The 26,582-nt window shown below is 36.7% G+C and overlaps 1 protein-coding gene across 3 annotated transcripts; it reads left to right on the plus strand.

Annotated features, from left to right (window-relative positions):
- The first annotated feature begins 206 nt into the window (after nucleotides 1–206).
- Nucleotides 207–12,933, plus strand: steap4 (STEAP family member 4). 3 transcript variants are annotated; one of them, XM_053674848.1, is made up of 5 exons: nucleotides 207–575; nucleotides 1,235–1,680; nucleotides 6,379–6,906; nucleotides 8,073–8,237; nucleotides 10,579–12,933. In XM_053674848.1, the coding sequence occupies exons 2-5, from the start codon at nucleotides 1,237–1,239 to the stop codon at nucleotides 10,849–10,851; spliced, it is 1,410 nt and encodes a 469-aa protein (XP_053530823.1). In that variant the 5' UTR covers nucleotides 207–575; nucleotides 1,235–1,236; the 3' UTR covers nucleotides 10,852–12,933. The 3 variants fall into 3 exon arrangements, with proteins under 3 accessions (XP_053530823.1, XP_017309007.1, XP_053530824.1); XM_017453518.3 differs by having other exon boundaries at nucleotides 207–451; XM_053674849.1 differs by lacking the exon at nucleotides 10,579–12,933 and adding an exon at nucleotides 9,330–10,558.
- Nucleotides 12,934–26,582: the final 13,649 nt, after the last annotated feature.

A 26,582-nucleotide genomic window follows, 5' to 3' on the forward strand; every position in this document is an offset into this window, starting at 1 on the left:
GCAAACATTCTGTACTCTACATGGCTCCCCCACAACACACACACACACACACACACACACACACACACACACACACACACACGCATGCCATAACTTTCCGTAGATCCGGAGTTTCCCATTAGCCCACATGTCTCAACCCTATGCTTTAACCCCACCCTCTCAAACTGTGGGCGGTACTAAAAACTAAAAACAAATACCCACAACCACACACACACAGAGACACAGATATGCATACCTTCACACTAATATGAGGAAACAATCTTCAGTTATTTCCACAACTTCTTAAGGGAGAACAAGCCTTTTTTGAGCAGTAATAGATCAGTACCAGAATACTAATGTTTTTAGGAAATTAGTGCATGAAGAAAACTGAACTATACTGCAGGAATTACATCCTGAAGAGATTATTAGAAATACCTATGACTTCAAGGTTCTGCAGCAAGAAGACAACGCAGTGAGTTAATAAATGCCAGTGCTTGGCGTTTTGTAAGGTGAAAATTGAAACAGTTTGTGAAATTGTAAAGAATATACTTTTAACATCATTTACCACTGAGCACCTGGAAGTTATTTCACAGCAAGTAAGTAATGCATTCTCACTTAGTGGGTTTTTACAAGTGGCAAATACATTCTGTGTTTAAAAGGAGATTAAAAGCACTTTCTATTCCTCGTCATTAGAAATTCTGAAGTTAGGTTGTAAAGTTAAAAGTTTTTGCTATTCACAATCAGTGTTATGGTGGCCTTTTAACAAACCGAAAAACATTAACAGACCAAAAATACGACAGCTATTTCAGAAGCATGACCGCATTAATCGAAAACATAAAGGATAGGTCCTTATCAAACATCACATACTTGCTGATTGGACATTTTCATTTGCTGATTGACATTTACATACATTCATTTGGCAGACATTTTTATGCAGTGACTTACAATTGAGCTGAGCAGATGAAGTTTAAGGGCCTTGCTCAGACATGAATAAAAGCATCAGTAGATTCATCAAAGTTCATTTCCTCTTGCATTTTCGCCCTTTTACTGTAAACATCCTCCAGATCTCAAGTGGCCTCTCAGACTGAAACAAGCGTATCAGCAATGAGCCCTATCCATTTTGTTGATGCATTTTTTAAAGTGCTGTGTTGTTTTTAGTTTTATTGTTGTGATTTTTGATTTGTGGTTTTGATGTTGCTCTTGCATTTTGGCCCACTACACAAACTATTCTAATCTACTCCATGTGTTCGAGTAGAGATGAAGCCAGACACAATGACCATGACAGCACTGGACAGCAAACAAGATACGGTGTGTATCTTTGGCACGGGAGATTTTGGCCGATCTTTGGGTCTTCGCTTGCTTCATGCAGGATATAATGTTGTCTACGGATCCCGAAACCCCAAAAATTCTGCTCTGTTGCCCAAGGGGGCAAAGGTAATGCCACATGAGGAGGCATCTCGAACAGCGAGGGTGATATTTGTGGCTATTCATCGAGAGAACTATGACTTTCTGGCCAGTCTGAGCCCAGCTCTTGAAGGAAAGGTCCTGGTGGACATCAGTAATAATCTGAAGAAGCATCAGTACACAGAATCTAATGCTGAGTATCTGAGCATGCTGGTACCTGGGGCACTTGTAGTCAAAGCCTTCAACACCATCTCAGCCTGGTCACTGCAATCAGGGGGGCTGGATGCCAACAGACAGGTAAGATGCATGCAAGATATATATATACAGTGGGGGAAATAAGTATTGAACACGTCAACATTTTTTTAGTAAATATAATATATATAGCCTCCAATGAAGCTATTCACATAAAATTTTCACCAGACTCAAGAAATCCACACATATAAGGAAATCCAAATATTAAAGTCCATAAATTAAATTATGTGTAATAAAGAAGAATGACACAGGGAAAAAGTATTGAAAATTATTTAAGAAGCCTTTGTAATGACAGCTTCAAAACACTTCCTGTATGAAGAAATTAATGGGCCGCAGTATTCAGGTGTTATTTTGGCCCATTCTTATAAACATATTGTCTTTAAATCTTGTTCAACTAGATTCAAGTCAGTTGATTGACTGGGCCATTCTAACAACTTGATTTATTTTCTCTGAAACCAACTGAGAGTTTCCTTTGATGTATGCTTTGGATCGTTGTCCTGCTGGAAGGTCCACCCATGTCTCATCTTCATCATCCTGGTGGATGGCAGCAGATTCTTGTCAAGAATCTCCTGGTAAAGTGCTCCATTCATCGTTCCTTCAATTATATGAAGTCTGCCAGTACCATATGATGAAAAACAGCCCCACACCATGATGCTTCCACCTCCAAACTTCACTGTTGGTATAGTGTTTTTAGGGTGATGTGCAGTGCCATTTCTTCTCCAAACATGGTGTGTAGTATGAAAGCCAAAAAGTTCAATTTTGCTCTCATCTGACCAGACTACACTCTCCCAGTATTTCATAGGCTTGTCCAAATGAGTTGTAGCTAACTTTAAACAAGCTTCAACATGCCTTTTCTTTAGTAATGAATTCTTGTAGGGTGAACGTGCATAGAGGCCATGGCGGTGGAGTGCATTGCCTATTGTTTACTCTGTGATGATAGTATCTGCTGCCTCCAAGTGGTTCTGGAGCTCTTTCTGAGTGGTCCTTGGCTCTTGGGCTACTCTTCTAACTATTCTTCTGACTCCCTGGTCAGAAACCTTACAAGTTGCTCCAGTGCGTGGCCGGTTGATGACGGAGTGATGTTGTTTCCACTTGTGGATAATAGCCCCAGTGGTGCTTACTGGAAGATTCAGAAGTTTTGAAATGCACCTGTATCCGATTCCATGTTTTGCAACAATAAGGTTGCGACCGTCTTGGGAGAGCTCTTTGCTTTTACACATCATGAGATGTTTCTTGTGTGACACCTGGTAACAAAAAGCCTTTTTTATCGACCATCAATTTACTAACCCAGCTGATATTAATTTGCACAGATAGGAGATATTATTACTTTCTAACTACTTACAGATTTAAGCTGGTTCCTTGCCTTACCTTGCCTTAGAGAATTGTTTTTTCTTAGTTTGTTCAATACTTTTTTCCTGTGTCATTCCACTTTATTACAGATAACTTTATTTATGGACTTTAATGTTATGAATTCTTAATATTTCCAGATTTCTTGAGTTAATACTGATGTCTGGTGAAAATTTCATGTGAATAACCTTATTGGAAATATATTTACTGAAAAAAAAAATGTTGACACTCTGTTCAATACCTATTTCCTATTGCCCTAAACTTCATTTCTTATGCAGATGACTATTTTAATAATATAGCAAATTAACTTACAAGCTATGATCTGCTAAAAGAATAATCAGTGATAAAAGGTTATATAAAATGTGGGCCCATGCACTAACCCTTTTATAAGTGTCTCCTGTAGATTACTTGTGATTGATCAACTGTCAACAACATGGCAACCCAAATATAGCAGTTATAAATAGATATTACCAAGAAATTATCACAAAATCCTCCATCCTGAAGACTTCTCCATGTTGGAAAACTTAAAGTTACAGCTCATTCTCTAAAACAATGTTTTAGAGAATGAGCATCAATATAAACCTGTGATTTGTCTTGCACCTCCCACTATTGATAGAGCTACTGTTACGGAATATTCTGACTGATCAGAATTGAGAATTTAACAGTGCTGTAGTATAGAAAAATATTAGCATACTTTAATTAACATATTAGCATATTACACCCTGTTAACTAAAATTTAAAGCTACATTTAGTAGTTTACACCACTATCTACTATATTGAGTAGTTATATAAATAACTATATTTAGAGAATTTACTTTGAATTTGATGAAAACAGTATGTATGCTATAATACACTATAGGCCATGCTGCAAGCAGCAAGGGTGTGATGTGGCACAGTGACTTCAGTGAGATGAGCCAGTGACTTCAGTATGCATCATTCCAAGATTAAAGCAAAGTGCAGTATTATCAATCTTCTTCATGCTTAAGTTGCTGTGGTCACAGGCATCTAATTTAATTGATTTCTCTGTCTCACTCATTTTAAAATGCAATAGCTGCCACGAGTATTTCCTGGCAGTGAAATAGATCTTGAGAAACTTAATGACCTTAATATATTCATTCATGGCCACTCCTTATTAGAAATAACCACCAAAATAACCTCAGCAACTCCGTACCATTGTATGGTGGATTTGTTATAGGCTGCTTGATGATCACATTAATGTCTGCAGACATCATTGCACTGACTCATAGATGACACTGTGTTGAAAACTGTTTGCTAATCTCCTAATGATTTAAAAGGGACACTAAATGTAAAGTGTTCCCTTATGTATACAATTATTGTTGCTTAATGGCACTTTAATAATCCTTGTAAGCATTTAAAAAGGCTGAAACACTGATCTGCAATTAATATGTCAACCATTCATGGAGCAAAGTGCAAAGTGTCAAATGAGGTACAAAAGACTTTTGCAATAATTCACCTAAATTTGCAGACTCTTCCCCAAATATGACCCCAAACAGAACATCCTCCTGGTATGTTTATGGATGTATTGTGAAACATCTGTATATATAAACTGTACTGCATACTTCCAAAATCCATCTCATCAACAAAATGTGAGGGAAATCACAGCAGGATGAAGCACTCTCACTGATGTTTGTGCCACTAGTGTTATTGCTTATTATCTAAAATTCAAGTCCACTGCAAAAAGAAATTCACACTGGTCACCAGAGGATTTTTCAGGAACAGGTTCACAAAGTCTGAATCCAGGCAGGCAATCGAGGCCTCACTCAGGGACTGCAGTGCATTATGTGTGAGCATATTCCTGTGCTGAATGAAGATAAGTAGATACATAAAACCTAGTTTAAAGTTTACCTATGGGATAATTACTAACAAAATATTTTTTAAAAATGAAGGCATTAATTAACAGGATGATTTATTGAAAGACTAAATAAAATTAAAACTTAACGTGAACCTTGCATTAATTTTATTAGGCACGTGGTACGATAGTTTTCTAAAGAAATCAGCTGGTTGGTTTTTCCAAACATTTTAGAGAACATGCCACAGGTTTTTTTTTTTTTTTTTTTTTTTTTTAAGATTTTGGCTCTCACTTGCTCTGTAGATCTCAATTCAACAAAGTTTTAATCTGAAATGTGATCTATTATCTAATCTAATTTCCTTTAAAGACAGAAAATGATTGACACCCTTAACTGCAAGGTGTGATTTTTTTTGGTTTGTTTGTTTTCAATTGCTATGTCATTATTTTGGCTTAATATCTGGTTATTTGGCTGAATAACATGTTATTTACACTTAGTGTCTTGTTATTTGAACTTATTAGTAACTCATTTTTTGACTTGCAGAATCATTTGACTTAGTATATAGTTCAATTGACTTAGTAACTCATTATTAACTTGCTATTTTAACTCCAACTTACTTATTATTTCAAGATATTATCTCATTATTATGATTTAGCAACTGGTTATTTTGACTTACTTCATTATTTCCAGATCTCCTTATTCTTGACTTAGTAACAACTTGATCAAAATAACAATTTATGAAGTGAAAAAAAAACAAATTAAGTCAAAATATTGAGCGAGTAAGTCAAAATAATGAGTTAATGAGACTTACTTAAAAAATTAGATAATCAGTCCAAGTAATGAGATACTAACTCAAAATAATGACTTGGTAAGTCAAATTAACTAATGAAATTATTAAGTCAAAATAACCAGAAAATATCTCAAAATAACAAGTTTCTAAGTCAAATAATGCATTACTAATTCAAAATAACAAAATAATATATTGAAATAATGAGACAAAATTATGACAGCACAAAGAATTCCCACACTTTGCGGTTCAGGCCTTCCATACAAAATGTATGTTTGGATGTTTGAAGCTTTTTTTTTCTAGTGACACTAATTCAGAAGACATAAAATAAACATCTAAGACAAAAATGCATATTAAACAAAAATTGGGTGCCTTAGACTTTTGCATTATATAGAATGTCTATCTTGTAAGAATATTACAATACTACAGTGTATTTATAAATTTATGTTTGGTGTGGCTTACCAATAAGCTGTTTTTGAAAATTCTTTTTCTACCCATTGAATGTTCACATTTCAATGTCAGTTTATTTCTTTTGAATGTATATATACCAAGTTTTAAAGGTGCTGTCAATTTTTGAATGGTTTCTAGACCCATAATAATTATAATATCATTTGAAAGATCCTTTAGAAAAACTATGCAACATTGCCATCACACCAGTTTCTGCTTTTCTGGCTTCTGTTTACCTTCAGCTGCTCCTGGAACATTGAAAAATGGCTGAACCTTGCACTCTGGCCCCAACTTCTTTTCTATATTGTCATATCTGAGATAAAATAAATAAGAAAAATATAAATATCTTTTCAGGTATTGATTTGTGGAAACCACGTGGATGCCAAGCAGGTAGTAGTGGACATAGCCCACAGTTTGGGTCTTAACGCAGTGGACCGAGGCTCCCTGAGAGTGGCGTCTGAGCTGGAGGATCTCCCTCTTCAACTCTTTCCTCTTTGGAGGCTTCCTTTACGTATCAGTGCTGGACTCCTTGGAGCCTTCTTCCTCTATGTTCTAATTCGGGATGTTGTCTACGCACGGGTTGTTGACAACAAAGACAATTCCTTTCGCATCATGGTCTCACTGGCTAATAAGGTGTTTCCTATGGTCGCACTGGTGATGCTGGCACTGTGCTATCTACCTGGTATCATTGCTGCTTTCCTGCAGCTCTACAATGGCACTAAATACCGCCGTTTTCCTGACTGGCTGGATCATTGGATGTTGTGCAGGAAGCAGCTGGGACTTCTGGCACTGGCTTTTGCTTTTCTGCACGTGCTGTACACCCTGGTGATCCCTATCAGATACTTCGTTTTCTATAAAAGGGCCAACATTTATATATCACTGGTAAGAATGTATGAGCATGTCTATTATGTATATAATATTAATTAATTCAAAATATTGTGTTGAGAGGATGGGTCTTCACCATCCAAATTATTGTTGCAAGTATATACAATGTAATGTTCAATTTCTAATTACTAAAGATCAGAAGTTCAGCAAACAGGTTAAAAGTACATGGCTGCATATGGGTGCTATTAGTGTCCAACTGACATTACATTTACAAATACTGAGATTTAAAGATACTGAGGGGCCAACTTAATGTGAGCTTTGTAAACAAACAATGATATTTTTTTTAATCAATTCTAGGCTTAACAGGGAGCCAGTGTAAATTGATTAAGATAGGCATAACGGGCTCATACTTACGAGTTCCCGTGAGATGTCTGGCAGCTACATTTTGCACCAGCTGTAAAGGGAAAGGGAAGACTGGGCGACACCACAGTAAAGCGAATTACAATAATGTAAGCGAAATGTTACAAAAGCATGAATCACAGTTTCAAAGTTACTCAAAAATAAAAATGCTTTTACTTTTGTAACAAGGCAAAGTTGAAAGAAGCAAACTTTACAGCAGCACTAATCTGCTTATCGAATTTTAAATTATTATTAAACAGAACACCCAGGTTCCGAGCACAGTGAGTTTTATATAGTGCAAGAGAACCAAGGTCGAGCTCAACAACACAATTTTCACAAATTTTTAGACCTAATAAAATTTGAGAGCAAAATGCAGCCCTTTGTTAGCAAAAAAAACCATTGTAAAATGAGATTGGGATGTTTTGAATGTTTAAATGAATAGTTTTTATACACTCAATCTTGAAAAAAATGACAATTACTTTGAATTACAAGGGATAAATAGCATCTTAATCATGGAATCACCCATATGCATGTAATTCAGCCAAAAGAAAGTGGATAGCGATAATCAAATGTGAATATTATTATTAGTAGTAGTAGAAGTAGTAAATGCTACATCTGCTTTCTGCTAAAAACTGAGGGATTTGATTGAATTACAAAAATGCCACATACCATTGGGTTCATCACTTGGTTAATTATGCCACAGCCTGCTGATGGAGAACCAGACAAACCTTTTATAGATATTTTTTACAAAATGTATGTGCATAAACTGTCTCTTATGATGTTACAGTTTACAAAGTTTAACTTGCTCAATGGTTGTGTTCTAGATTAAAGAGAATAAAACATACGAGTTCAAGGAAATGTGGGCCTGGCGCTCCGATGCCTACTTGTCCACGGGAATGCTGGGATTTGCACTGTTTGTTTTACTAGGAATCACATCGCTCCCTTCTGTCAGCAACTCTCTCAACTGGAGAGAATTCAGATTTATACAGGTATGAAAACTAGTACAATGCAAAAAATTCTTTATTATGTATACAAGAAATGATAGGACATTTCATAATTTGAAAGTTTTAATGATGTCATTTGATGTGCAAAGTGGAAAAAAAAAACAAGGACACCTCCACAAAAGTAAAAACTTTTTCATTTGCTCTATCAGAGCACATGAAGCTCACAAAAAGCTCATTTAACTACACTTTTACAGTAACAGGCCTGAGTGGCTATTGGTAATGTTCTAGCATATAGTGAACTTCAAACATTAAAGCAGCATTTTGGACTGAAATCGCAATAGAGCAAGAACAGCAAATGATAGTGAGTCACATCAACAAGAAGCTAGCCAGCTATCATTAGTTATGATGGTATAGTTTTAACCAAGTTCTGTGTCTGTATATTAATTGATCTAAAGCCAATATTGCCATAAAATAATGGAAAAGAAGGGGCATGTTACAATGTTCACAGTGTGAGGAGCTATATTGATTTTATGTCACTCTGTAAACAGAGAAGGGACTGATAGTTGAGTATACTACCTGTTACAGCCCAATCTAGGTTAGACCACACAGAGTAACCAGCTCGGGATACAATGGGGTTGACCTTTAAAAATGAGGAAGCCAGGAATAACACCACAAACAGGGTTGTTCAAAAAAGTAGTGGTATATTGCAACACACAATTATATACATATAACTGTACAGATCCAAAACAGGCATAACTTCAGGGTGGGCCAAGCTTACCTAAAAGGAAAATAACAAAGAAAATACAAATACTTCCCTAACTACCTAAGCCAAAAACAGAGACAAAAGGACCCTCTCCCAAAAGAAATGGCAGCCACACCCCTACTGCCAGTGAACCAAGTGAACATATGTACAATGGTGAATAGAATGCACATAAACAGGTACAATCAAACTCGAAGTCCAAAAACCAGAACAGCAGTCAGAAAATAGCATACGTTCATCAGAATCAATCAATCAATCAATCAATCAATCAATCAATCAAAATCAATCAATCAATCAATCAATCAATCAATCAATCTCTCTCTCTCTCTCTCTCTCTCTCTCACTCCTCTTCCTCTTTAACTATGGTCGTCAATCAGTGATGTCATCGTGGGAGGCGGGAGCAAGGAAGGCTAGGGCAGGCTGGAAACTCTGGGAGGGAGTTCGACCTGCACACAAAATATGGCACAGCACACACAAAAAAAACTTCCCATCCCAAAGATAGTGGGTTGTAACATACCCTAAGTTGGCAAGTTGAAATTTTAAGTTGAGGGGCATTTTCTGTGGCTTTTTCTGGTTAGAGTCATGGAATTACAAGTTGCCAAAGACAGCTATTCATTGATTAATGAATGACATTTTATAAAATAAAATAAAAAATGACAATTGCCTCACTAACTTAATGTAGCTTAATGTAGCTCTCAGTGGTAAGGAACCAGTGATAATTCCTGGTTACTCGCATTCATTGATTATTAGTCATAATAACATATCTTCAACATTCTGTATCTTCAAACAGATTTTCCTAGTCTTCTAAATATCTCAGTAATGTTTGGAAGTCTCAGTCCACTACTAGGAACTATTCTATTTAATATTATATATTATAATTTATTCAGTCATGAGACATAGAAAAATTTTGCCAAAGTATATTTATTTAAAGCAAACATCATATTTACAGTTATTTACAGTTATTTACAGGGTCCCATCATATACTGAGCAAATATCAGGTGTATAACAACAAAAATGTCTTAGAATGGCTACACACTGAAGTCCTTAAAAATTCTAAAAAAGAAAAAAAAAACATTTTAATCTGAAAAGAAAATCTGAATAATTATATTTTTGAATAATAAGTATCAATTAAACAGTATTTGATAAATTTGTAAGAAATTTTAGAAATTTTGAGTCCTAGTCACAAGGATTATTTTTCCCAAAACATAATTGTTAAATGAAGAAACATCATGATAAACAATCTGTCTACCAGTTAATATGATCATTTTATTGATATATGATAATTTTACTGTGTTTAATTTTTTTGTTTGTCTGTTTGTTTGTTTTGGAAGATTCTGTGCCAAAGTGAATCATACCAGTGAAATTAAAAAAATAAAATAAAAAAATGAAATACTGTACCGTACCATACATGTATGGCATTGCTTTTCATTAGTGACATTGCTTCTCTTGATCTCTTTAATGCAAAACAATTAATACAGGATTGCTTTCAAGAATTAAATGCTGAATATATGATTGTATTTTGCTCTGGCACAGAATCTTCTGTACAGCTAGACAGAACAAAATAACACAGCTGTACACAAGTATACACATGCTGACATTTGCTTTTGCACTCTCTTACCTTTACAGTCTAAACTAGGCTATTTGGCGTTGCTGCTGTGCACTGCTCACGTCTTCCTGTATGGATGGGACAATTTCCTGTACATGTCAGCCTACAAATGGTGTATGCCATCAAGCTATATGCTGTCTCTGGTGGTTCCCTGCATTGTTTTGGTTTTTAAAACAGTCTTAATTATGCCATGCGTAGACCGTACTATCACTCGCATACGCCAGGGATGGGAGAGACCAGGCAAAGCTGGGATGGGCAAAGATGCGAAAAACAGCCAGCCACTCATTCTATAAACAATGTTTAATATGCTTCATGGCATGAGTTTCCCAGATTACCAAGTTTGGCATGACATTGGCATTCCTGTTGAAGCGATTCTGCCAGCTTTGACAAACTCTTTACTTATCTTTAAAACACTTTAAAGAAAAGCTATACTGATAAAATATAAGATTTAAATATGTTTTTATGTTAATGCTAATGTAGAGATGCACAATGTATTCATCTATATACAGTAATTAGCAAAAATATTAAAAGCTGCAGCATGCATTTTTAAGATTAGTGCTGTTAAAGGAAAATTAATGACAGGGTGGTGATACTTATTCTGATGCAGAGTGGAGTCAAAAGAATGTTGATTATTTTTAATTTGATAACAGATTTATTTTCTTATACCACAGCAAGTAAAGAATGATGTTGAGAAGAAATAATGAACTTTTTATCCATTTATAGTTATGTTTAACAAGTTAGTTTGTGCTATCATTTACATTATAATTTCACGCTCTCTAGCCTCTCTTTTAAAATTTCTCTTGAAGTTAATGAGACAAAAAAAGTGCATGCCACATTACTGAAAAGCCTTGTCCTGAAGATTTTGCCGTGGTGGAAATCTAAATTTATAGCTTTATCTTGGTCAGTTACAAAACACTGACACTGGAGATTCCTTCCAAAAATGCTCAATGAACATCTATTCACAACAAAATTTATGTGGAGCATAAACAACGTCTTTGGATAAGTTGTTACAATAGAAACAACATATTATTAATATAATTAAACAGGTGATATTAAATAACAGGTCATATTAAAACAGGTGTATTGATATAAATCTTGCAGCTGTAGATACTTCTTACCAGAACTGAGCATTCAACAGTGCTGCGGTATAAAGTATTTTTTATTTAATCAGGCATAAAACATCATTAATCTGGATTTGTTGGTTCTTCAAATACAAGGTCCTTTCAGCTGCCTAGAAATTTCAGTTTGTTGTGCAATAAACAACTGTTATCTGTATAGTTCTGTAGTGTACTTTTTTCTTAATTCCCAATGTTCCTGAGCTATTTTTTCCACAAAGGTCTCCCAGCGGCTCCTCCTCTTAGTGTGTTATTGATCTAGCTGTGGACCTCCTGTTTTGTGTGTTTGCTACCTGTCTTCAGAGAGACTTTCTTCATTCACACTCCTGAAAATAGCTAAATCCAGGTCAGTCTATCTAAATAAAACTTTAACAAAACATTCCAAGCTTGTATTTAGACCTCTTATTAACCAAGTTTCATAATTAAGTACTTAACTTATTCAATGTAATTCAACTTAATTCAATTCAGTTCATCTATCTGGCTTTTAGAGCTGCAGAAGTCACTTGACATTTCCTAGATCCTACTCTCATAGAAAATGGATTCTTCAAAATGTTCTTTGTATAGATAAAAGTTCCTATTAACATTTCTAGTTACTACAGGAAATCTTTCTGATTGTACCGATCTTCACGTTTTTTATTTTTTATTTAATTACATCATATACCTTTTTATGAATATTACTACTTTATGGTTTGAAAGAGTGAGCAAAGTGTCCATGCATAGGAATACCATTCTATATATAGAAATTGTAATTACATGGAATGTCTTTTACAGTGATGAAATGAGACCTTTCAGCTGTACTCATGTTCGATGCATGTGAATTGAAGAGGGCATTAAACTGAACAGCAATAAATTGGCTGTCCATAAGTGTTGGTGTTATGTATGCAAAGGTTAAGGGTTCCCCCAGAGGATCAAGCTGAAGGGTTCCACATTTTTCCGTTTTTAACATGTTGTCAATTATACACCCATATGATTTTTTCAATGTACTTTATTCATTCATGCTCAGTAAACTGGATAACATGTTCTTCACAATGTATTGCACATTATCACAATTAATGAAGCATTTGTTATTCATCTTCACATAACATATATCCAATAAAGGTCTCTAGTTTTACCATTTACCTATATACAGTATATATGTAAATTGTTTATCAGTTCTCTACACTTAGTTCACAATACTGTTGTGAATATGCAAACTCTAAGAGCTCTGCTTGAAACTACAGATAATTTCTATTTGTTTTTCATTAAACTCCAGTAAGCTAGTGTGTTGAGTGTCAGTCTGTTGAATGTCATGTGTCATGCATTTTATGGAAACACACACACACTTTAATATATTTCATATTACAGATGCCACAGCATGAAGAAGCAGAAATGTCTGGATGTATGAGTTTTTATTTAAAGGTTAGTTATACTGCACACTGTAGCAATCAACTGCCAATTAAGTAGTTTAGATAGAATAGTACAGATTATACTACCAGACAGACAGGATTCTCACCACATGTTTATAGATTTGTGCAAAATGTTTTGGAAGAAGTTTTCAGCTTAGATTATAAAGATTATAAAAGAAAAGCACAGCATACAGGTTGGGTAATAAAACAACACATACACACTGAAAGTCATCAGACATGACAATTTTGTTCTTCATGCTGTTTTTGTTGTTGAAAAAAATCAAGTTTAATCTAGCAGCTGCCAGACCACAGGCTAAGCTGGTAAACAATTTTTGCCAGCTGGTAGAGAGGAAACACTGACCTGTCAACCTTTATTGATTTTGTGTGGAAGCTCTGCATTTTTATGTATGCTTGGAAGAGTTATCACTCAGAAATATGCCAAAAGCGTAGTGTTATTTTTGTCCCTAATAAAAACGGCAGATGAACCATTCGAGATATGAATCTGGAATACAGTGATCATTGCGCAGGTGCTCTGAACTCTAATATTAAACTGGCATCCTGGAAGCCCCACCCCCTTTCTTAGCCCACTAGTAATCTTTTGCCCAGTACTCTTGTTTCAATTAGATTTTTCTGTTTGAAACATTTGCCTTTGCTTTCTGTCAAGATAAGTTGAAAATGTTTTGAAATTATTAATGTGAAATGTATAATTAACTTAACTAATACTACACATGTACATAGTTAACATCAATTAACTATATTTATTCAGGATGCCACTGAGGTTTTTCACCTAAAAATGGTCAAAAGGGCTTTTGGTCTTTTGAGCTGAAAGATCTGACTGGAAAAAAACAGGTTAAAGAGTAATAGACACCTACAACATGTAAAAATAAAACATATTATTCATGTTGTCTACTTTCAAGTTTGAATTTATCATTATTTCAGAGTCACGTACTTTATGTCTCTAGTCAGCATAGCAAATACATTAAGAAAGTGTTAGAAAGCTTTAAAATAAATAAATAAATAAATAAAATATAGAATCTAATCTAGCTTCTAGCCAGTCGAGTCAAGGAATAAACAGAAAAGAAATGTATTCTGCAAGAATTCTCTTTGAATTGCATTTTACAGTCCTTCATTTACAGACAATAAACCTGTTTTTAATAGAGCTCTGTCATGTGGAAACCCATGGGATACCAATCAGTGATCCAGTGTGTGCACACACAGACAGAGAGAGAGAAAGAGAAAGAAGTGTGCACACACACAGACAGAGAGAGAGAAAGAGAGAGAGAGAGAGAGAGAGAGAGAGGTGCGCACACATACAGCTCGTATGGTCTTAGTACGAATGTCTCACAGGTGATAGAAGACATTACACTGGTATGATGATAGGTTGTTCACTCTCTCAGGGAGATGCTGGTGCTGAGACTTAGCCTGTATCTAGGATGAGCAAGATCTTCAAGATGGTCAATACCTGACTCTTTAAACAAAAAAGGAAAATATATTTTTTCTAGTGTTCAAGATGGACTATACATTGAGCAAAAAAATGCTGGCCTCATTTCAGGAAGATGAAAATAAACTCACAGTGTCTGCATGTGCATCTCTTCGAAGTTCATGGTGGACTATACATATTTCTTTGAACAAAAAAAGAAACATCTATTTATCTTAAGCAAAAAGATGCAGGCCTCATTTAAGTAAGATGAAAATAAACTCATATTGTCTGTATATGCATCTTTTCCAAGTCTCTCACACACCATATCCCAAAAATGTTTTGTTTTTAAGTCATTTTATTAAAGCAGAAATTATATTATGTTTTAGCAACCTATTTCTTAACTATTACAAGCCTTAAAAAAAAATTTTTTTTAATTTAGCAGGTAATCATATTGTTATTTTTATTACATAATTGACTATTTACTAAGTAATGAATAGAACATAATGTAGCTTGCTGTTCTAGGAAAATAATCCACAATGTGTGTGATGTTAATGCCAGAAACGTCATCTAACTACAATACTCAGAACATAAACACAACACAAACATGGCTGACACATGCTACAACACCCAACAACCACAGAGACTGGCACGTTCACAGTCATTGGCTTACTGATCACACACACCTGAACCCAATCACTCAATCACAACCACACAGTGTATAAGGACATCTCTCCACACCATGTCACGGTGAAGTATATGCTTTGTGTTGATAGCAGGCCTTTTTATTGCCATTCCCTGCTTCCAATTGGTATACTTAGTCTATGTACTTAAAGTATGTTGTTTGTTTGTTTGTTTGTTTGTTTTTTTTGGACAAAAAGTACATACTTTTGAATGTGTAGTAAAAGAGTATATAAGTAGTGGGATATACTAACACATTGTGTAACAGAAGAGAATTTATTGCCTGGAATATAACATTGTTGCTATAAACAAACTCTTTGTTGTATTTTAGCTTTTTTTCCTTATATAATTTATCGTTCCCTTGATTCATTTTTCCAAATTTCATTTATACCTTTCTAAAATGCATTCTTGAATTTGGTGAGGGTTTGTCTATCTGGTTTTCTGATCCTGTTTTGGTTTTCTGTATCTGCTGCCTGACATTGTGATGCACCCTGATGGGTTATTCTCTCTCCAGCCTCTCTTTTTTCTCTCTCTCTCTCTCTCACTCTCTCACTGTCTCTCGAAGTTAATAAGGCCAAAATATGCAGCCTCTTACTGAGAAACTATAAGTCATCTGTCCTGAAGACTCTCCTGTGGGGGGAAAATTGACTGTGAAAAACCATTTCCACTGGCGACTCCTTCCGTAAATAGATTATTTTACAGAAAGCTTAATCCTTATTGTAAAACTATCCTCAATTTCAGGCAGAAATTAGAAAGCCGGAGGCAGGTTTGGGACAACTTAAAAGGCATTTTTATTTTTTCGCTTTCGCTTTCAGCTCTTTAATATCACACACATAGTCAGCTACAAGCTGGTTGTTCTTTCTCTCTCTCTGTCTCGCTCGCTCTGTCCTCGCCTCGGCATACTACAAACATACACACACTCCACAGGTGTGCATTCCTTACCACTCATCTTTTCCGGCTCCGCCCTCCATTCACAAACCAGCGTTTGAGCACACCCCCACTTCCACACTTATATTATGTAGATCATTCATCATACAAGTCTCTGTGAATGAATTGTTACCACAGAAACAACTTCTGACCAATCAGTATTGACCGTTCAGCTAGACATTGTTATAATTATTTCTAGTAGTTATATTTTTCTTTTACTTTTTTAGTTTATATTAAATGCTTATATAATTTCCATCCATCCATTTTCTGTACCACTTATCCTTACTGGGAACCTGGAGCCTGTCTCAGGGAGCATGGGACACAAGGAGGGGGATACACTGGACGGGGTGCCAGTCCATCACAGGGCACAATCACACACCCATTCATACACTACGGACATGCCAATCAGCCTACAATGCATGTCTTTGGATGGGGGAGGAAACCGGAGTACCTGGAGGAAACCCCCGAAGCATGGGGAGAGCATGCAAAGTCTGCACTAACAGGGCCACAGTGGAAATCAAACCCTCAACCCTGGAGGTGTCACACAAATGCGCTAACCACTACGGCATGAACTTTATTTATTTTTTATTTCTTTTTCTTTGTCATTGTCATCTTTAGATCCTAAACTGTTTGCACAAGCATGAGGATATGTTTTAGATGGAGACTACAAAGCAGTTCTGTACATCACTCTGGATAAAGATATCTAGTAAATAGTAGATACTGTCTACTAGCAGTATCTAATAGATACTGTAAATGTTTGAAATATGCTATATAAATACAAATACTAATTAAAAATAAACAGAAGTTGTTATTATTATTATTATTAGTAGTAGTAGTAGTAGTAGTAGTAGTGTTAATAATAATAATAATAATAATAATAATAATAATAACCATATTGTTGTTGTTATTATTATTATTATTATTATTATTATTATTATTATTATTATTATTATTAATGCTAACAAAAGATTCAAAGAGAAATATCCTGCACTTCCTACAAGCATAATTTGTTTTCATATCAGTATGGTCTTTTGGGGCATTGAGTCCTGACAGTGAACAGTGGCCGGAAATTAGATTTTAAAAACAGCAAATTCATTCTTTTCTTTTCATACAGTCACATCAGAAAGTTCTTTCTGCAGATTTTCCAGTACAGACCCTGCAGATCTCCCAGTACAGATTTATTTATGAACATAATCTAACTATTCAAATATTAGGGTCATTATTCAAATGTTTACAGTAACACTGATTATGTATTGGACCCAAAGAGTTTTTTTTATATATATACTTGAATGTTCCAGCAAGAAAACACCCAGTCCAAGGTGACATCATTTAAAAATTAGGTGTTTTTGAGCTTTTGAATTTAGACTAAACCCATTCAATTGAAGTGACCAGTCACATTCTAAATACTCAATAATAAATATAATATAGTTCATGCTATAATTGTGGATAGTGTATATCCACCATTGTAATAAAATGAAAATAATTTGACAACCTTATGCTAAGGTATGTGTATGGTTTCTCTACAAAACAGAGCTCCATTGTGTTTTTAGTTCTCTACCAAACCTAATTTAGTTCATTAAGGGGTTCGCAATTAGTCACTAAGTTGTTTTCGAGCGGCCAATCTTTAAATGGAGGGGCTTGTCCCATCATGCCTACACTTACTGGGATTTTAAACAGTGCTTTTTTCCCCTAGACATGATTTTTCAAATGGGGTTTAAATTAACAAAATTGACTGGTAATGGCCAGAGTTCCTGTAACAATGATGACTAATATCTACTTTGTAAAAGCAATGTTCTTGTGCCATCTGGTACAAAGTGGATGCTGTGTTTGTTTATATATTGAAATGGTTTCTCTACTGACTATAGCCAGTCTCCCTGCAAAGATGCAAATATGTTTTTCCTCCTGTCTGTCTGATTATCAGTGTACAAACATGACCTTTGGCCAAGTTGTAATACATAACAAAGCAACTGCTCACTGAGCCTATCTGATGAAATTATCAGAAATGCCTAGTGACTGACAGAGAGACAGACAGAAAACATCAGTTCTGACAATAATGCTTGGACTGATGTTTAGTGTTTAACTGGTATGAATGAGAGTGAGTACCTAATCCTAAGGCTATAGTCCTACACAACCGTTTTGTTTTTTTTTGTTTTTTTAACTTGCAATATACCAAACCAGCAGTGCAGTGCTGCTGATTAATGGGGCCAAACAGCAACCTAAAGTTCCCACTAAGTTCAACTTAGATTAATTTTCTATTAACACTTTGAAATTGCACTACCAGGTACAAAGTCTATTAAGTTAATATTAGTTTATGTGAACATTGGTTCATGGCCCAAATGCTTTTATTGGTCAAGGTGCTTGTGTAGTTGTATATTAGTTATATTAGGTTAGTAACTTCAAACTTTTGATTCATGAGTACTAGTGCTATGTACATTTGAGTGTTTTTCCTGTTCTAATAGCAGGAAAAACATTTTAGGCCCAAGCCTTTGCTTGTTAGTTTGGTTACTGCCTCTGCTTCTGTTACTAGTCCTGAGAGTGTCTTAGCTTGAGGCCTAGATCTAGCAATGTTTAGTTATTGTTGCTAGGTCCATTAATACCCTTGTCTTTGCTTCAAGACTACCTCTTCTTCAAGTAGAGGCAGTGTTACTTTCACCAGCTCTATTGGTGTGCCTGTCCCAAATTTCTGCTGGTGTTTCTAGCAGTTTGTTTTTCTGCATCTGTCTCTTGCAAGAGCAAAGAGTTTGAAGTGTATTAATATACAGCCGTATCTTTGTTGGTAATTCTAGGTTCAGCCACAGCATGAATTTGAGTCCCCAGTGCAGAAACTGTTTGCTGTCTGCCAACCTGCCTGGCCAGCAAAAAAAAAATGTTTTAAATGAGAAACACTTTCTATCCATGCTTTTTACTAGGTCCTACTGTGGGGATACATTGCTTTACAGTGCTCCTAACAACAAATAGTCAGTCAGTTCCCAGTATGAAGACATTGAAACTACATACACCTTTAGAGCATATCCACACAGAAGTTTCTAGTTTGGCATTGGTTTACAGTGAAACTATATATCCTTGATTTAAAGTACCGACACTACCTGACAAGCTATTGTGCTGCCCATTACATGCATTGTCATAAATAAAAATCTATGAGAGTAAAGAATTCATTGATCCAAATACATTTATAGAGTAATGAGCTTAAATATCTAAATGTGGCACAATATACTGTATATGATGCAAACTTGCAAGAAATATATAAAATGGATGTAATCCATTTACATTACATCCAAGGATATAAACAGTTTTTTAAAAACCCGCATTCGCCAGGAAAATCTCAAGCTTGGCAGTAATCCAGTGAGAACAAGACATACCTACGGGTTGTTACAGTCTATATAGCCAATAGAAGGTTCAAACCAAGTCAATAAATCTGATCCAGTATTAAGTAGATCTATTACATTTGACATATAGTATGTATCAGTGGCTACCTGGCCAAAATAGTAACTGATTACACTACAGCAAAGATGTTTGAAGGAAATGCAACAGACTATTCACTGGGGACACTGCTGCATACCCTATTATGTCTTGGCATATTGCACTTAGTAAATAGATTCTAGGTCAATCTGTCAGTCTTCCTGTCTTACTGAGCTGGTGTCTTTAATTAAATCTCTGCTCAGGCCTCAGAAGATTGCCATTTCCTACATATTGATCAGTCATGTGAAAGACCAGCTGGGGTTAATAGTGCTCACCTCTGCCTTTTACATTGTCAACTGTGCATTAACACCAGTCAAGTCTTTTGTTCGACAGAGAGACATAAAAGAAATACTATCCCTTTTAGAACCTGCCGTTCCCACAGCAACGCAACACCTAGCCCTTATTACCGCATCTCCATATTTAATAGTTCCTCTTTTTTGCACATTTTCTTCTGCTCTAAAACAAAACTCCTGATGCATTATTAACTGCTCATTCATAATAGATGTGAGAGGCAGCGCTGCTTTATGACAGCTTTCTGAGTGAAAAGCGGCGTTTCTCTGATGTTGGCCGTTGGTGATTACTCTCTGACGCTGCAGGCCAAGTCCACTCTTATTTATTGGAGTGACTCATTTTCAGCATGTAATTGGATGTGAAGTTCATTGCACTAGGTATGCTATACAATAGTGGGAGTCGAGAGGAACCAAACAAGCAACAAGACAAATTCAGTTTCATAGCAAGAGAACAAATTGGGAAATTACTGCACATTGGCAATTATTGGACTGTATGTCATGTTCACTATTTAGCACTGAATATTCCAGTAGCACAGGCCATTTCTGTGGCCTCGCCAGTTCTTAGAGGTCTCTTGTTGGTGTTTTCATTTACTGTTTTGCTTCCTGATGTTTTCATGTTAGAGAAATCAAAAGTAGGATATTGACGATGAAAAAAATAAAGTGCGTATTGCTGTACTAAGCTGGAACCAAGACAAAGATAACAAAGTTAGGGTCACTCTGCAGCAAATGTCTAGGCCAATAAACTGCTACTGGATCTCAAGCTACAAGTCAAATAGGCTACATAACAAGCACACAATATCTTGCAAATATATATATATATATATATATATATATATATATATATATATATATATATATATATATATATATATATATATACACACATACACAGTATCTCACAAAAGTGAGCACACCCCTCACATTTTTATAAATATTTTTACTTATTTTGTAAACCCCCATTCACACCTGATACCTTTCAACACTAACAAGTCACATGACACCGCAGATGGAAAGTGGCTAATTGAGCCCAATTTGGACATTTTCACTTAGGGGTGTACTTACATTTGTTGCCAGCGGTTTAGACATTAATGGCTGTGTGTTGAGTTATTTTGAGGGGACAGCAAATTTACACTGTTACACAAGCTGTACACTCACTACTTTACATTGGAGGAAAGTGTCATTTCTTCAGTGTTGTCACATGAAAAGATATCAAATATTTACAAAAATGTGAGGGGTGTACTCACTTTTGTGAGATACTGTATATAAATTATATAAAAAATTATATTACATTACTACTATCTGCTACTAGAATATGCAGTACCTGGATATTGTACTTGCTTGGTACACTAGCTATTTAGCAAAGTTCAAACCAAAGTGGTTACTGCTGGCTCCACACACTCTGCAACAAGTGCACCACATTCCACATTTCATTCTTTGGCAGTTTGAGAACCTTATCCAGGTATTGCAGTAATAGTAATAAGATGTAACACAACTTGTATTAAAGAGTATGTATAGTATGCCAGTTGTCAGTTTGTGGCAGTCAAAAAACATTTTACTGAGAATGTTCTTTACTGAGGATGGTACTGATGGACACTGATAGACAGTGATTACGTTTACATGGACAGCAGTAATCTAATTATTGACATTACTCTGCATAAGATAATAACGTGATTAAGGTGTTTACATGAGTCGCTTTTAGAATACTCCTTTCATGTACCCATTTTACATGTTATAGAACATAATTAGATTAACGCACACGTCATTACGTCACCGCGCCACGCCAGCCGACATCCCTCCAGAATTTCACATATCAACATACAGTTTGTCTTCGTTATGGTACCGTATACAGTTTTGGGTGATTTTATTTATTTTTTTATGAACGCTTTAAGTGCAGTTAATCATTTGTGATGCTGTACGTGCAAATAGACAACTGCTTGAAGCCGTGGGCTGTGTCCCAAACCGCGTACTTACCATCTGCATAGTAGGTGAGATACATGTATTTTTTCCCCACTACAGGCCTATAGTAGGCAAGTATGCGTTTTGGGACGCAGCCAAACTCTCTTGTTCGCCGTAAAATGTTGAGCACTGCCGTGTGTGATCGTGTCCTGTCGCAAAATGCGGTGAAAACTCTCACACAACGTTCATAATGTGATTAAGGTGTTTACATGTCTGTAATACACGTCGATAACGTGGATAAAACAGGAGTACTCCACATGTCTTAATTCGATTAGTGCTTACTTAGAGTATGACCTTAATCAGATTAAGGTAAGTAAAAATTGCTGTTTACATGATAGTTTCTTAATCAAAGTATTGTCTTAATTGGGTTAAGGATGGATTATTGTTGTCCATGTAAACACCATGAGTGAATGCCATGGTACCACATCTTAAAAGTTTGAAAGTAAGATAGGAATGCCATTGGAAATAGCAGTAGCACACATCAAATGGCACTTAAAGGAATAAGGTGCTTCTGCATTTAATTAAGCCTCTGTGTAATTGCTTCCCTTACTCAATGGACTAACCTGTTTTTAGACAGTGGAGCTCATTTATATTACTTCCCAAAGCACACCAATAGCTTGCTACTTGCACCTAGTGCCACATTATAGATTTACCATTGGTTCAAAATAAGGCTGTAAGTTTCTGTCAAAGATGCTTAAGTACTGAGCAATTTGGACATGGCTGTCCATCATCCAAGTCCGCTGGGGCCTGGCAGAACAAACAACTCCACATCCTGCTCTGAATACAACAATTCACAAGTTATGCAATTATGAATGTAGTTACAGTCTGCATCCACAGATCCAAGGCTGCAACATGCAGACACAAACAATAGGCACCATGTCTTTTCAAATCACAGTCAAATGTGGCAAGAATAATAATAAGTCAAACTGCCACCTATCCAATGCCTATTTTGATTGCAAAATCACAGCCATTCGATGGTCCCTGTATAACAATAATAAAATTAGGGTTTATTGTCACACTGATTTATTCAAAAATATTTCTCACAATTAGTCTCAACTTCAATCATTAGTCTGTGTATATACACTTTCCTGGTTTGTTAGTGTCCTTGTTTCCCATTTTCATTCCTAGTCTTTTCAGTTGACTTAAATTTTCAGTAACAGATTTATCCTGATCAGAATTGTGCTGAAACAGGAGATGATGTAATACACCCTGGAAGGGAGGCCAGTCCATCAAACTCACATTCACACATTCATTCATTCCCATGGGCAATTTAGAGTTGCCAGTATATGTACCTACTGCCATGTTGTTGGGAGGTGGGAGGAAACTGGAGAACCTGGAGCAAAACCTATACCAACACAGGGAGAATATAAAACTCGCACAGACAGTAACCCAAGCTCAGGTTTAAAATGGGGACCCTAAAGATGTGAGGGTTCTACCCAATATGCCACCATGTCACCCTATATACTTTACATTATGTGTATATATATAATGGGTTAAAAAGGCTGAGTTCACTAGTGAAAGTGCTTCTACTGTATTTTGCATTATTTTCTAATGTAATACAAAATATTTAATTATGAATTATATCAGCAATAATTATAAGTGAATCTTCATGTAAATATTTACTTGAATTTCAGAATTAGTATTTGGTATGTCCCCTTTTTCAAGCTGGCATGCACTCCATTGGAGTTTCATCTGCACATGTTCCAGTGGAAAGTGTAACGAAATCACGCTCGCTGGAGGGTCCATGTGAAGAAGTTTATTAAATCCAAACCGACAGACAGAGACAGAGGTATGGTCAAAAAACAGGCAAAGGTCAAGAAGCCAAAAATATACTGTCCAAACAAGCAACCAAGACAAAAGCAGTAATCCAATAAACATAAAAAGACAGCAAATAGTCCTAACATGAGGCAGTCACAATAACAATTGGGAAAACGCTCAGTAAGGCAGATACTTTGCAGTGTGCTGCTAGAATGCAAGGCTCTTTATGCTAGCATGCAGGAAGTGACTGTAGAAGGAAGTGGAGTGTGATCAGTATTCAGGTGAGGGCTTCCTCTGGTGGTTGGAGGATGCAGGTGTTACATAACATACTCCACTCTATGAACGCTTCTCAGTGTTCTATACCTGGGGTGTCCTCTTGGTCTGGGTGCTGGGTGGTCAGAGTGAGTTCGGAGGAACTCGTGAATAATGGAAGGGTCCAGATTGTCCCTGGCAGTTACCCAGAATCTCTCCTCAGGTCCGTAGCCCTCACAGTCCACCAAGTACTGCATCTAGCCCCCTTTTCTTCTTGAATCCATGATTTCCTTTATCAGGTATGTTGGGGCTCCATCAATATCCAAGGGAGGTGGAAGTTCAGGTTCTGTGGTTTCGGGGCCAGTTGCCAGGTGGGCTGGTTTCAGCAATGAGACACAAAATGAAGGACACATCTGGTAGTTAGCAGGAAGCTCTAGTCCAGGGGTGTCCAATCTTATCCGGAAAGGGCCGGTGTGGGTGCAGCTTTTCATTCCAACCAAGCAGGAGCCACACCTGATTCCACCTGCTTAATCAGTTGATCTTGGCTTTCAATAGACTCAGTTGTGGCTTCTGTGAGGTTGGAATGAAAACCTGCACCCACACCGGCCATTTACGGATAAGATTGGACACCCCTAATGTAGTCTATAGTTCACAGTATTTATTTATTTGAGGATATGAAATGGACCTATATACCTGGGACTGAGCTTAGTGGATAGCCAGATCCTCTGGTCTGGCTGGTAGTTGGGGTGGGGATGCCTCAGACCGTCCGCCTGGATCCATTTAGCATGAATGGCCCATTGGAGCCTCACATGAGCACTGTCCCACAACCATTCGCTCCTCCTGATACAGTAATCCACCGCTGGTACCGCAGATGGTTCCCCAGACCAAGGGAACAAGACCAGTTGATAGCCCAGCATGCATTGAAAGGGGGTAAGATTTGTGGATGAATCGGTTAATTAATTTTGAGCATATTCTGCCCATGGAAGGAATTCACACTACTTCCGTTGTTCACTGCCACAGTAGGACCTGAGGTAGTTCCCGATCTCTTGGTTCAGTCTCTCCATTAGCCTGTGGGTGATAGCCTGAGGTTGAGCTAACACTGATGTCCAATTGTTTACAGAAGGCCTGCCATACCCTTGACGTGAACTGAGGGCCCCGGTCTGTAACAATATCCTCTGGTATCCCATACACTCAGAACACCTGATAGAAAAGCTTGATGCCCATTGCCATGGCTGTGGGAAAATCTTTCAGAGGAATAAAATGACAAGCTTTAGAGAAACGATCAATGATTACCAGAATAGTGGTGAAGTTGTTGAAGTTGTGTAGATCCGTGACAAAGTCTACTGACAGATGACCAGGGTTACCTAGGAATGGGAAGGAGTTCTAGAAGTCCAGCAGGCAGTTCTCTGCATGTTTTCGACTGGGTGCATACAGGACAGGATTTGACATATGCGGTAATGTCTTTGTTTATGTTTGACCACCAAAATGAGTTGCATATTAGGGCTATAGTTTGCTGAATACCTGGATGCCCATCGCTGAGAGAGGTGTGGACCCATTGGATCACCTGTTGTCAGAGATTGCTTGGGCCATGCTGTTGGTTGGTGGGCATTCAGGTGGAGGATGATCTGTTTGTTGTCCCCGTTGTATCTTCTCCATGATGTCCCAGCAAATGGGGGCTACCACAACGGATGGGGAAAGGATGGAAACTTTGTTATTTTGAATGTGTGTAGGGTCATACCTTCTAGAGAGGGCATCTGCCATACTGTTCTTGCTTCCTGGACGGTAGGTAACTGTGAACTGGAATCTGGTTTAAAAAAAATAATAATAATAAAAACAGAGACCAGCGTGGTTGTCGTGGATTAAGTATCATGGCACTCGTGATATACTCCAAGTTCTTATGGTCGGTGATAACTTGGAATGCATGGTCTGCTCCCTCTAGCCAGTGTCTCTATTCTTCCATTGCTGCTTTCATGGAGAGTAGTTCTTTATTACCCACATCATAGATTCTTTCTGCAGCCGTGAGTTTTCTGGAGTAGAAGGCACATGGGTACATTCAGCCTTGTATCCTGTGTCTCTGAGAGAGAACCGCCCCAATTCCACAGTCAGAAGAAACCACATCCAGTATGAATGGTAAGCTTGGGTCCAGATGCTTAAGGATGGGTGCCGTGGTGAAGCTGGTTTTAAGAGTGTTGAAGGTGGTGTTAGCAGATTTATTCCATTGAAGGTTCTTGGGATGGCTCTTGAGTAGTGATCTTAAGAATGTGGTGCTGGGATTCACATTTTTTTGCTTTGATGTATAGTTGGTTATGGTCGAGCCAGGTTAGGATTGTTTTAACATGTTGGATGTGCTCTTGCTTGGTTTGGGAATAGATGAGGATATCATCAATGTATGCAATGACGTTCTGGTTCAAGGTCTCAGATTTCATTGACTGAAAGAACACAGGCACATTAGCAAAAGTGTATGGCATAATCTGGTATTCAAAGTGCCCCCCAGTGGTGAGGAAGGCAGTCTTCCATTCATCCCCTTCTCTGATGCGAATCAACTTATAGGCTCTCTCTGGTGGTTGGAGGATGCAGGTGTTACAGAAAGGATAAGTCTCAAGATATTGTTTTGTAGAAAGAATGAAAGAAGAGAGTTAACATAGTCATCACAAATCTGCTTAAATTTCCATAATAACCTAGAAATTCTTGAATAGCACTTATTTTCTGTGTTTAAATTTTTTATTTATTTATCCTTTTAAATAAAAATGATTCCCAGATTATGTATATGATTTCAGAATTTTC

Source organism: Ictalurus punctatus, chromosome 23, assembly GCF_001660625.3.
Source record: "Ictalurus punctatus breed USDA103 chromosome 23, Coco_2.0, whole genome shotgun sequence".
Taxonomy (NCBI): domain Eukaryota; kingdom Metazoa; phylum Chordata; class Actinopteri; order Siluriformes; family Ictaluridae; genus Ictalurus; species Ictalurus punctatus.